Source organism: Gobio gobio (genome assembly GCF_949357685.1).
Source record: "Gobio gobio genome assembly, chromosome: 6".
NCBI classification, from domain to species: domain Eukaryota; kingdom Metazoa; phylum Chordata; class Actinopteri; order Cypriniformes; family Gobionidae; genus Gobio; species Gobio gobio.
Window position 1 is genome coordinate 41,015,126 of NC_137102.1, and position 12,282 is coordinate 41,027,407.

Consider the following 12,282-nt stretch of genomic DNA (forward strand, 5'->3'; position numbering starts at 1 on the left):
TTTTATCATTAAAAATAATAATAATAAAGATGTCTGCGACACCTAGAAATACAATGGGCCAATTGTCTCAAAACTTACATAGACCTTCCGAGAACGTCCATCGCTATCCGATTCTGACGCTGACTTCGTTCTCTGAGTCTTTTATTAATCCAGGAGAAAATCAGAAACTAATAACCTATGAACACAGGAAAAACTACACCAAAGCACAATGAAAACAGACATGGACATAATCCTGACAATTTACAGATATTCAACTGGGTTGAATTTTTTTATATTATATACCTACAGATTTACTTATACCATTGCTTCATACTGTCTTTTTTTTACTGAGTTTTTTTTTTCTCTCTGTACTTCACAGTTGTAGATTTGCAATCGAACAAAGTGGTTAACAGAACATGGAGACAGGAAACAAAAAAAATGTAATGTAAAAAAAAAAGTAAAAGAACAACTTGAAACTAAAAGCCCCAAAACCACACAACAGCTAACAAGCAGACGACGTGACAGCCTTAAAATGGAATAAGATGCTCAGTCCTTTTTCATAATAAAAATTATTTTTTTTCATTATAAACTTTTGCATTCACATATGTATACTGACAATCAATTCAGGCCAGAGCACAAATCTTAAAACTAGTTTTGCGTAAAGAGAGTCATGTGACAGAAGCCTGACAGCTGAAACAGGAAAACCTTTTTCCCCTAGATACAGCAGTGCCACAGCATAAACCCAATTCTGAGTGGAGGAGAACTGAAGCTAAATCCACAGGGAGGGATTACTTCCTCCTCTCATTCACCTCATTTAAAGTTTGCTTCTCTGTTCCACTGTCATCTACAATCATGGATCTGTATCGGGCCATTCTTACCTTCACTGTTTTTCTCTCAGCTGATGCGCAATGTAAGTCACACTTTGTATATTAAAATACCTCCACAGATTTTTAATATGAAAAGCATGTACAAGGATGCATGATTTCCTTAAGTACACCAATTACTCAATATATAACAAAAAAATTACAGTTTTGTGTACAATCTTTAAATATGATATGCAGTTCATCCTTTATTTTGCTGGGCCTCTGGATATTTCTAATTTATCGTTTTCTTTTTAATGTTTCTTCCATTTCAGTTATACACAACTATTTCAACATTGATGGATGTTCTGATACAGAAAAAGAAAGTATGTGTGGATCTGATGGAGAGGAGATGTGGCATGCTGACTTTACTCGAAAGATAGGAGTAAATACATTACCTGACTTTGCAGATCCCATTAGCTTTCCAGGATATTATGAAGCAAGTGTTGGACAACTAGAAGTATGCAAACAAAACTTAGCTGTGTGCATTAAAGCTTATAACAACCCACCAGAGGAAATGGGTATGACATGAATTTGCACTGTAAAGTATGACTGCAGTTTTGCATGTGTTTTAATGTTACTGTAATACATTTCTTAACATTCACATTAATCCGTTTGGAAGTGGAAATTAAATGAGCTCTAAATTATGCATTATGCATTATCTTGATGACACATTCAGTGTCATCAAGATTTTGGTTAAGCATGAGTTTTGGCTCACAATTGTAAGAGATTAGTTTATAATGAGGTCAGATTTACTCCTGCAAAGTTCAACAGTTTTCTGTGTTCACACACAGACCCACCCGTGACCTCCATCTATCCAAAGAATGATGTTCAGCTGGGTGTTGAAAATGCCCTCATCTGTCATGTGACTGGGTTCTTTCCTCCGCCTGTCAATGTCTCATGGACTAAGAACAATGTCATTGTGACAGACGGCGTGAGTCTGAGCCAGTACCGACCAAGGAATGACGGAAGCTTCCACATATTCTCCTCTCTGAAGATCATTCCTGAAGAGAGAGACATTTACAGCTGTACGGTGAACCACAGAGCCCTCCAGGGCCCACAGACCAAAATATGGGGTAAGATCCGCTCTCAAAGAGAAATGCATCACAATAATTTATGTTATTCCCAGTTGTTTTCTGTATGAATGATGTTTGTATAAAAACAACAGTAATCATTCTGACAAATTACATCAGATGAATGGGTTTTTACAACAAAACATTCTGTTCACAATGCATCTGCTCAGCAGCTGTTAGAACATTGACACACCTTACAATGATCAACAGGTGTCCGAGAGGTGTCTGCTGTCCCACCCAGTGTGGGTCCGGCGGTGTTCTGTGGTGCGGGTTTGACTCTGGCGCTGCTGGGAGTGGCTACAGGAATCTATTTCCTTATTAAAGGAGCTGCAACTGACAGTACAGATATGACAACAAAGAAAAGAAAAATAATGCAATGGACCTACCAATAAAGATGAAAAAAGGATTTTCAATACAATGATACAGTGCATTTGTGTCATTTTAGATGTTTAAGATTGATAGATTCATACATGCAAAGATCTGGTTGAACCTTGAAAGTACTTGGATGAAGTCACCCAATAAAATCTTTACTTGCGCTTTCGTCTAAACGTCTTTGTTTAAACATTACATTTGCATTTCATCAAACTAATCTAAACAAATCATAATCTTGACATCGAGTGACTTATTGATTAAAAGACAACACTTTTGCTACCTTCATTTTAAATATAGTAGCTTTTTCATGGACTGAAATGTTGTAAAGTGTTTCCCATTTGACTATATAGATATATTATTATTATTTTGTTCACATTCATGTTGTTACAAATAATACTGACAGAAAATAGCCTATGAGATTTAATGTTAATGGACACAAACACTGTAGTTTATAGTTACTTTAACAATACTACAACTTATTTTTATTATTTTAAAAATATATTAGGCCTAATACATTTGTAACATGTTATAGTGTTTCCCATTTGACTCTTCAATCGTATTTCGATTGAAAATAATAGACAGATAATGTGACATTTCTATTTTTCAAATGTCAAATAAAAATAACCATTTAATACAAGGCCTTAAAGTGAAACGTGTTTCTCTGAAAGAAAACAAATAGGACATATATAAAATATTTCTAAAATAATAGGCTTAAAACGAATTTAAACGGCACACAATCAAAAATAAAAACATGCAAAAAAGTTATCTTAAAACACAAAAACTTGTGACTCTTAAGCCCATATCATGGCATTTCTGCAGAAATACTTGAAAAGATGAAAGTGTTTTCATCCCTGAAAATGAAATGAATACGTTTTATTAATGAATATTATTTAATATTAAGACAAATAATATATTTTTATTTGACAAATGCAAAAAAGCTTTAATGATAAAACATGAAAGACGTGAAAAGATGAAAGTGTTTTCATCCCTGAAAACAAAATTCATGTTTTATTAATTAATAGTTATTTAATATTAAGACAAATAATATCTTTTGACAAATGCAAAAAAAGCTTTAATGATAAAATGTGAAAGATGTGAACAGATTCAATATTCGTTCACCACCACATGTATCATGACAGAAATATCACACACAACTCAACATATTCTCCTTCATGCTTCTGTTCTGAAAAGTAACTTTATTTAAAAGTATTGTTGTTAAATATCTTAGACATTGATCCGATTTAAATCCATATGAAAACAACGTGTATGGGTAGCGCCGCTCACTTCCGGTTCTGTGGATGGGGTTCTGAAACTGGTGTGTGCGGGGCTGCAACCAAGGAAGATATTCTACAGTGATGTGTCATTCAGGTTTCTTTTGAAATACACGTTAAAGGTCCTGTTCTTCGTGATCCCATTTTTCAAACTTTAGTTAGTGTGTAATGTTGCTGTTAGAGCATAATTAATACCTGTAAAATTATAAAGCTCAAAGTTCAATGCCAAGCGAGATATTTTATTTAACAGAAGTTCCCTTTCAAAGCCTACAGCGAACGGCCGGTTAGGACTACATCCTGGTATTTCCTGCTTTAATTACGTCAGTAGAGCAGTTTGTCGACTAACCTCCGCCCACAAGAACACGCGAAAAAGGGGGCGTGGTCTTGTTGCTCCCGCGTGGAGAAAAGGAAGTGTTGCGTTCGGTTGCGTTCGTATAGTTTGTTTGTCGCCATGTCGTCGAGACGCTGTTATTTTCATCCCGGAGTCAAATCACCTTTGTTTGGCTTTCCCAGGGACGCTGTCCTTAGAGATCATTGAGCGCATGCATCCCCGTTATGGTAAGAGGCATGACCTTTCCGGTAACGTGCTCTCTGCGTGCGCTAAGCTGCTGTCGAATCACAACACGGGAAACGCTGGCACAATCAGAGCTCGTTACGTGTTTCTGAAGGAGGGACTTCATAGAACAGGGAAATCTTTCAAGCCGTTTTGAGGACATTGAAAACAGCGGTATACAGATAAGTAAATTGTGTGAAAAATACTGTGTTTTTTTACACGCGAAACATGAACATGTTATATTGCACACTGTAAACACAATCAAAGCTTCAAAAAAACACGAAAAACGGGACCTTTAAAACATCTTGTGTTGAAATGAATAAAAAAAGGATCTGAAAGGGTAGGCCTACAAAAACACACAGTTTCTGCCAATCTCATGTTAATCTTAAGTACCTATAGAGTATTATACTACGGGGCCGTTGAATGCTTGAATCTGATTGGCTGATGAACGTTCTGAGGTGTGCAATTATTTTCTGGGAGATGCACAGCGAACGTAGTTCCAGGTAGCTCTTGACCGCATTACAGTTCCATATCACTTCGCATAGTTAACTGTAATAACGGACTAAAAAACAACAATATGACAGACGATTTTCCTAAAGTAAATCTTAATATTTACGGTGAATATAAAACGTTCAACAACTGGGCGGCAGCAGTATTAGACAGTCCAGATGAAAACCAACAGACGGAAGCAGACACCAAAGGCAAGCTTTTCTGTCACATTACTGAAATCACACATGCTCGCACACACACTACAGTTTGCACAGAAAGGTGTCAGCGCTGCCCTGACGATTTGATCAGTTAGCCTATATAGTGGAGACACTTAAAGGCTACACGTGACATTTTTTCACTAGCGAGGTAATAACAGCGTTGTTTAGAGACGCACAGAGGTAGCCTAATTCACACAAGCTCTCTCTCTCTCTCTCTCTCTCTCTCTCTCTCTCTCTCTCTCTCTCTCTCTCTCTCTCATAACTTTATTAATAACTGCAGAAGAATGCTATCAACGGCTCAAGCCTTCGTTAACAGCTTTAAAATGACGTTTCGGAACTAGCAAAAGAGCTGTTGGATGAGACGCGGAACAAATAGTCCTACTCACAATAGCGATTTAAGTACAAAAACCGGACGAATCCCATTAAATATATAATCGGATCGATGTCTTGAGGTGTGGTAACCGTAGTATAAGCGGAATAATTGACTCCGGGCCGTTCAATTATTAGAATGATAATGCACACCCGAGGTGTAACGGTCACGACGCGCCACCTCGGGTGTGCATTATCATTCTAATAATTGAACGGCCCGTCGCCAATTATTCCTTACGTATTGCATCCTTCATATCTAGTTTTATCATATTTATAAAAGACAGATACGCTGTACCGATTCTTTCCGAAAACACACCTATGACACACAGACACATAAACACACACACATACACACACACACACACACACACACACACACACACACACACACACACACACAATACATCATGGCATTATCCCTGGATAACTTTCGATTCACTATAAGTTGGTGTTGTTTACATTATATGCATTTACACGCCGACTGCCAACAAAACACAGACATTTGATGCAGTTTCACTCACTGCCTTCACTCACTCACTCAACTCATGGCCGGGAACAAACACACTTGCAGAACTGCTGCTCCCGAAAAACAAGCTGCATCCACTCTTTCCTTAGCACTGGGTTATTTGGGAAGCTGAACAAGGTTACCCTTCCCTCACAACCAGAAACACACTTCTTAAGGGTGTATTCACACCTGTGAAAAGTCTGCTAGTTCACTTGCTTTGGTCCGGACAAAATACAATGTTTTTTGTTTGGTGTGGTTCGCTTTCACACTGCCCTTTTTGCATGTGAATCAAAATTTGTACACAAAACCACATGTGTGCTAAGGGCATCCATTAATTGGACAGAAACTGTCAAGCAGGGAAAAGCAGGAAGTGCAAAAACAAGCTTATCATGGAGATTGTTCGGATAGTGCAATATTTATTCTTCTACTGATTTGGTGTTATCTGCAACTAACGCAATATGAAGAAACTTATGAGCATCATATGATACAATGTCATCTATCTATCTATCTATCTATCTATCTGTCTGTCTGTCTGTCTGTCTGTCTGTCTGTCCGTCCGTCCGTCCGTCCGTCCGTCCGTCCGTCCGTCCGTCCGTCCGTCCGTCCGTCCGTCTGTCTGTCTGTCTATCTATCTATCTATCTAAAATAGTTGTTTAAAAGTGAAACTAAAATAGTTTCAAAGAGTCATCATACCTGGCACAGTACACACAGTTACTGTGCCAGATATGATGACTCTTTGAAACTATATTCATATTACTTTGTAATTGTGTTTTATATTTTTATGCTGTGAATCCTGTGAAACTCCTCTTTGATGGCTCTCATGGGTTTGTGCCCAGGAAACCACACAAATTATCTCAGAAAGAGCATCCTTTCCTACCATGCATACAGCGGCCTTACTAATATGCTCTGCATCCCTGATATTATACAGAAAACCCAGAGTTTCCCTCATTTCAGGGTTAACATTCTCACTTAACCTTCTTTCTGAAATGATGTGGGTTTCCGAGGTGTGTGCTTTATCTGTGAGGTGCTGATTGGAGACAGGTGCAGGTGATCAGTACTCTGAAGACGGTGCTCATTGTCACTTCCGGGGCTTGATCGGGCCTCATCTTGGCTCCCTCTGGGCCAACGGCCAGGGTTTTTTGGCCCACGGATAATAAATACACATATGTTTATAGAACATACCAGAGACTGTTTGAAGAAGGTAGACAAATTGTGCATTTATTTGGCTTCGTGTCTCCTTTGTTGATACCAGACTAATGCATCCGCATACATGCACTCTGGTTACTCATATAACTCATAACTTTTTTCTTGTGCTTCTCATGAGCTCCCTCTCTTGCTCTAACTGAAAGGATAACAGTATAGATGGACTAGTGTTCAGTCAGCTGGCGAAATGTGGGGTTGTGTGACATCAGTGTATGGAGGTGTTAAGGGTGGGTTTTAGTGGGGTTACTGGTCCAATAGTGGAAACACAACTTGATTTCACACAGACCACTGACATTATGTGCATAACATCCGTATCCTCGTGTAAACAATGCATTACAACTTTAATTAAAATAGGGAAAGTTCAATTAGATAATTATAATACATTTTTGTGAGACCTTGTCATTTTTGTGATATTTTGCTGTGAAATGGGGAATTATGCATCATTGCAAACAAAATGTGACCTTTTGTTGATTTTGCGTTGTATTCAGCGATCACGGAACTGAAATAATTGAGAGGAACTAAGGACACAGAATGAGGTAAATAACTAGAACAGACATTGGTGTGTAATACATCAGAAACCATAGAAACAAATTGAGGAGGAACACGGGCAAAACAGGAACAGGGAAAACAAAACACAATGAAACTACACAGACTAAAGCAGAACCCTGACAGCCATAAAGGAGGGCAACATCATTTTCATAATGCCAAAGCCTATTAAAACCATCAGGATTCTTTAAAACAAATATATTGTTATTGATGTTTAGTGCACAGCGTACATACTTGTGTGTATCTTATTCATACATCTTTCTTTTTTATTTTAAAATGAGATAACTCATTTTCCATGGATTGTGAAGATGGCCCCTTCACAGCCCACTCTTTCCCAACTATAGAATTTTCCCTGATTCTTCACATTTCTGGATATAAATACTTTGAGAAAGCTGTTACTAGTTTGTGTTCTCTAAAACTTTAGAGGGTTTTTTTTCAGGAACCAGGAAGTTTAAAGGTAATTGTGTTTAATCTGTTGCTGCAATCTAACCATTATTTGAACTGTGATTTTAAAATGAAAGCAGGATATTGCTCAGCAACACTTGACACATGGACAAGGGTGGCTGATTGGTCTGTCGTTTTCGACATTGATCTAATTAACATGAACAGCATATTGGCTACTTTCAGTTGTGATAGTCAGAGTGAGTGAAAATGTCACTGCCTGAGCTCTTGAATTTTCATCACATTCTGATGCTGTCTGTATTCACTGGAGCAGGTGAGATAAATGGGCGTTACTAAGAGACATTGCATAAATTATCATTATTATTAGTAGTAGTAAAGTAGTAGTGGTGGACATTGGTGTGTAACAGTGTTGGTAGGATTTTTCAGGAACATTTTCTTAAACTGTTACTTATGATGGTTCTATGTATATCTTAATAATACAGATATGATGTGAAGTTTTAGAAAGGACATTCCAGTAATAACAGCAACTGGCTGCTTGTGTTTTTTATTGTTGAAATAAACTCACGAAGACATTCTTTTTCAGCTAATGGATATTATTGGTACCAGTGGTCACAATGCATCTACAGCTCTCCTGATCTCAGTGACATGGTGTACATTGAAGGCTTTTACTTCAATAAATATCCAATCGTACAGTTCAACAGCACTGTGGGGAAGTTTGTAGGGTTTACAGAGTTAGGAGTGAAAAATGCAGAGATGTGGAACAAAGATCCAAACTTATTACAGCAAACTAAGGCTCAAGTTGATGTATTCTGCAGACATAATGCTGAGATTACAGAAGCAGCTATCTATAATAAAACAGGTGCGTTACACAAGACACAAACAAACTCTTGTTTTAAATGTTTTTATTATTTTTAAAGGAAAATAATTTGCTAAAATAATTGTGTATTGCACCTTTCATGTAATCACAGCATATACATTAAAAAGTAATTGAGGATGTGGCTGTTGTTGGTTCAGTGCAGCCGAAGGTGAAGCTCAGTTCAGTGATGCCGGGTGACAGCAAACATCCAGCTCTGGTCATGTGCAGTGCCTACGACTTCTACCCTCAACCAATCAAAGTGTCCTGGTTGAAGGATGGTGCAGTGGTGACCTCTGATGTGACCTCCACTGAGGAGCTGCCTAATGGAGACTGGCACTACCAAATTCACTCTGAGCTAGAATACACTCCCAAATCTGGAGAGAAGATCTCCTGTGTGGTGGAGCATGCCAGCTTCGAGAAACCCATGATCTATGACTGGGGTAAGAGAGAAGACCTGTCAGGTCAGACCTACCTTTGAAAATGACACACCAATTACAACATAATAGAAACTGTGGAAATTGTCCAGTTGTCAACCTGCTATATTTTACAGTTATACCATGGTCTGCCTGAATACTCAATTCTGATTGGCTGGAAGGTGTGCAATAAAACAATTTAATGCATAGGAAGTTCCAAGTTGGTTGAATCACCGTTCTATATTAATGCACTGTTTTCATTGAAGTACATACACACATACGTCACTCTGAGATCACGCTGCACACACATGGAAACATTCAGGAGCACAGAAACTTATCAGCACTGCCTATGACTTTTATTAGTAAATCAGCTTTGTTACTGAATCGCTTCATTCTATGTCTCAGCAAGGAAACATAGCTGGTTTTTAACTAAACTCAAAGCGTTGTAGACGCTTTAAGTTGTCAAATGACCATGGTATAAGCGGGATAATCCACGGGTATCTGTGCATTAAAGGATTTGAACGAACTCTGCGTTGTGTTCTTTGCCTCCACGTCGTGCATTAAAACCGTTTAATGCACAGCTAGCCGTGGATTAACCCTTATACTTTATTTGATAATATTGTGGTAATAGAGCAATGTCTGTCCCTCACAGACCCCCCTGCCCCTCAGTTTGAGTGGAATATTCAACTATTATTCACAATTGAATCTGCTGGACTGCTGCTGGGAATCATCGTAGCAACTGCTGGATTCATTTCCTACAAGATAAAATCAACAGGTCTGTAGAGGTGAGAGCGAACCAGTGATATAAATCTATTTCAATTATGGAACAACAAGCTATAAACATCATGACATTTTATTTTACAATTAATTACTCTTTTTGTTTTGATAGAGAAGATTATAGGACCACATTGATGATGGTAAGTTTTACATTTTACTCGGTTATTTGTATAACAACTTATAGCATTTCTGTGTGATCTCTACCAATCACATATAATGAAATACTGAATAATCAACCTCAGTAACATGAATATTCATCACACAAATTGCAGGTCCTCACACTGACTGCAAGGAGCCTCATCATGGAGAAGCACAAGCCCACATGACACAACTATCACACACGTCTAACTCTTCAACTGATGTTTCAAAATAAACATGATGATGAAAACAGAATTAAAGCATTGTATCTGGTACATGCTTCTGGCTAATATTTCAGCATTTTTAGGCAATATTGGCAGTAATGATGTCAATACTTGGTACCATTGTATTATAGTTATTCTACCTCCCTGCTGTCCCCTTCTTCTCTTATCATGTCTTCTTGCAATTTCTCTTGCTCTTTCCACTACGTTGCTTCTCTCCACTCGGTCCATCTCTTCTCCCTCTCTTTCCACTCCTGTCATCTCCTTCTACGTCTTTCACTCTTTCCTTCTCTTCCCACGCCACCTCTTTTCATTCTTGTTCTTTCTCCACTTAACACTTAAGTTTTTTGCTTTGGGAATTCACATCCTCTTTTAAAGTTAATTTCTATTGCCATGCAAAATGCAAGTTGTGTATAGACATTTTCTGTGCTGTGTGTATTACTGATCTCGCAGATACCAATTTGGTGGTAATTCAATTCAATTCAATTCAAATGTATTTGTATAGCGCTTTTCACAATACACATTGTTTCAAAGCAGCTTTACAGAAAGTGCATTTCATAAATGAACATTGAAAAATGTTAGAAAGAGAATGTTAAAGAAAATTTTAAAGAAAAGTTAATCAATCATGTATTAATTTAGGCCATAACAACGCTGGCGTTGAGTCGTCTCTTCACAGGCGTCGAGTCGTCTCATCACAGGTGTTGGGGCATCTGAAGTCTCCATGAGTGGCTGGATACAAACTGGAGCTGACGAACTGGTTACCTCGGGACTAGTGTCCCAAGATAACAACAGAAAAGCAGATTGGAAATAATTAGCATAGCTGCTGTTCAGAATATTAATGCTTTTGATCCGATTTAACTGTAGTATAAAAGGTAATTATAATGTGAATGCTTGGCTAAAGAGATGCGTCTTTAATCTAGTTTTAAACTGGGACAGCGAGTCTGAACCTCGAACAATGTCAGGAAGACTATTCCAGAGTTTAGGAGCTAAATGTGAAAATGCCCTCCCTCCTTTAGTGGACTTAGATATCCTAGGAATGACCAGAAGCCTCGAGTTTAGTGATCTTACAGAGCGCGATGGATTGTAGGGCGAGAAGATACCATGTGCGATTTAGAATATGAAAAATTCACAGAATATTGTTTGCTGTCTTTGTGAAAATGGTACAAACTGTTTTTTGTAAAACCAGTAAAATGCTGCAATTGTTTTTAGAAAGTGGGGTCAAACTTTATATTAGGTGTCATTAACTACCAGGTACTTACATCAAAAGTTGTGTAATGCACTTACAGTTTTTCTCGATTGCTAAAACACATTTCTTGAAAGCAGCTCACCTTTTCTCTTAAACTGTGAACACACAACTCAATTTTCAAGCTACATTTACAAAACCTCAGACACTTCTTGCAAAACCAAACTTTCACCTCGGCTGTCGCTGTGTACGTTTGTAGTTATCATACATAAATAACCGTTCTGGCGCGCGCCCTCTGACACGCGCAACGTTACTGTAACTAAAGTGTGGATGGTCAGATGCTCAGGTTACTCAGGTTGGCCTTTATCATGATATCAAAATAATTATTGATTGCATATTAATATGTTAATGTTCAAGTTCAAATTTCATCAGAAAAAAATACTATCTTCTGTGTGTGCAATAATAATGAATAAATACACGATTCACACATGTTCACTTTACATTAAGGTTCACTACAGGTTATTAATGTTTGTAACTGATTAATAAATGGTTCACAGGTGTTCACTTTAAATTAAGGTTCACTTTCACAGGTTATTGATATTTATAAATCATGAATAAATGGTTCTTATGTGTTCACTTTACATTAAGGTTCACTTTCACAGGTTATTGATATTTATAACTCATTAATAAATGGTTCACATGTGTTCACTTTACATTAAGGTTCACTTTCACAGGTTATTAATGTTTGTAACTCATTAACAAATTAATAAGAATTCACAGGTTTGCACTTCACAAGTAACTAAATATTGGAAATAAAATATTGATTATCTATATCTCATCAATTTGTTTTTTCC

The 12,282-nt window shown here is 37.6% G+C and overlaps 2 protein-coding genes across 3 annotated transcripts; both read left to right on the forward strand.

The window, feature by feature from the left end:
- Positions 1–797: 797 nt before the first annotated feature.
- Positions 798–2,448, forward strand: LOC307127481 (H-2 class II histocompatibility antigen, A-U alpha chain-like). Its single transcript, XM_079818729.1, has 4 exons — positions 798–889; positions 1,115–1,360; positions 1,634–1,915; positions 2,123–2,448. The coding sequence occupies exons 1-4, from the start codon at positions 832–834 to the stop codon at positions 2,302–2,304; spliced, it is 768 nt and encodes a 255-aa protein (XP_079674855.1). The 5' UTR covers positions 798–831; the 3' UTR covers positions 2,305–2,448.
- Positions 2,449–8,057: 5,609 nt separating this feature from the next.
- LOC307127483 (H-2 class II histocompatibility antigen, E-S beta chain-like) lies at positions 8,058–11,927 on the forward strand. Of its 2 annotated transcripts, none has more exons than XM_079818732.1 (6): positions 8,058–8,153; positions 8,424–8,699; positions 8,855–9,136; positions 9,762–9,894; positions 9,999–10,026; positions 10,159–11,927. In XM_079818732.1, exons 1-4 carry the CDS (start codon positions 8,090–8,092, stop codon positions 9,890–9,892), a joined length of 753 nt encoding a protein of 250 aa, XP_079674858.1. In that variant the 5' UTR covers positions 8,058–8,089; the 3' UTR covers positions 9,893–9,894; positions 9,999–10,026; positions 10,159–11,927. The 2 variants fall into 2 exon arrangements, with proteins under 2 accessions (XP_079674858.1, XP_079674857.1); XM_079818731.1 differs by having other exon boundaries at positions 8,062–8,153; positions 9,762–9,884; positions 10,159–10,780.
- The last annotated feature ends 355 nt before the right edge of the window (positions 11,928–12,282 follow it).

What these genes read in the sequence shown, in the direction of transcription:
- LOC307127481 (XM_079818729.1), top strand. Translation starts at nt 832, where the DNA reads ATGGATCTGTATCGGGCCATTCTTACCTTCACTGTTTTTCTCTCAGCT. An exon ending in TCTCTCAGCTGATGCGCAAT is followed by an intron (nt 890 to 1,114) that starts GTAAGTCACACT and finishes CTTCCATTTCAG; the next exon opens with TTATACACAACTATTTCAAC. An exon ending in CCCACAGACCAAAATATGGG is followed by an intron (nt 1,916 to 2,122) that starts GTAAGATCCGCT and finishes AATGATCAACAG; the next exon opens with GTGTCCGAGAGGTGTCTGCT.
- LOC307127483 (XM_079818731.1), top strand. Translation starts at nt 8,090, where the DNA reads ATGTCACTGCCTGAGCTCTTGAATTTTCATCACATTCTGATGCTGTCT. An exon ending in AGCTATCTATAATAAAACAG is followed by an intron (nt 8,700 to 8,854) that starts GTGCGTTACACA and finishes TTGTTGGTTCAG; the next exon opens with TGCAGCCGAAGGTGAAGCTC. An exon ending in CTACAAGATAAAATCAACAG is followed by an intron (nt 9,885 to 9,998) that starts GTCTGTAGAGGT and finishes TTGTTTTGATAG; the next exon opens with AGAAGATTATAGGACCACAT.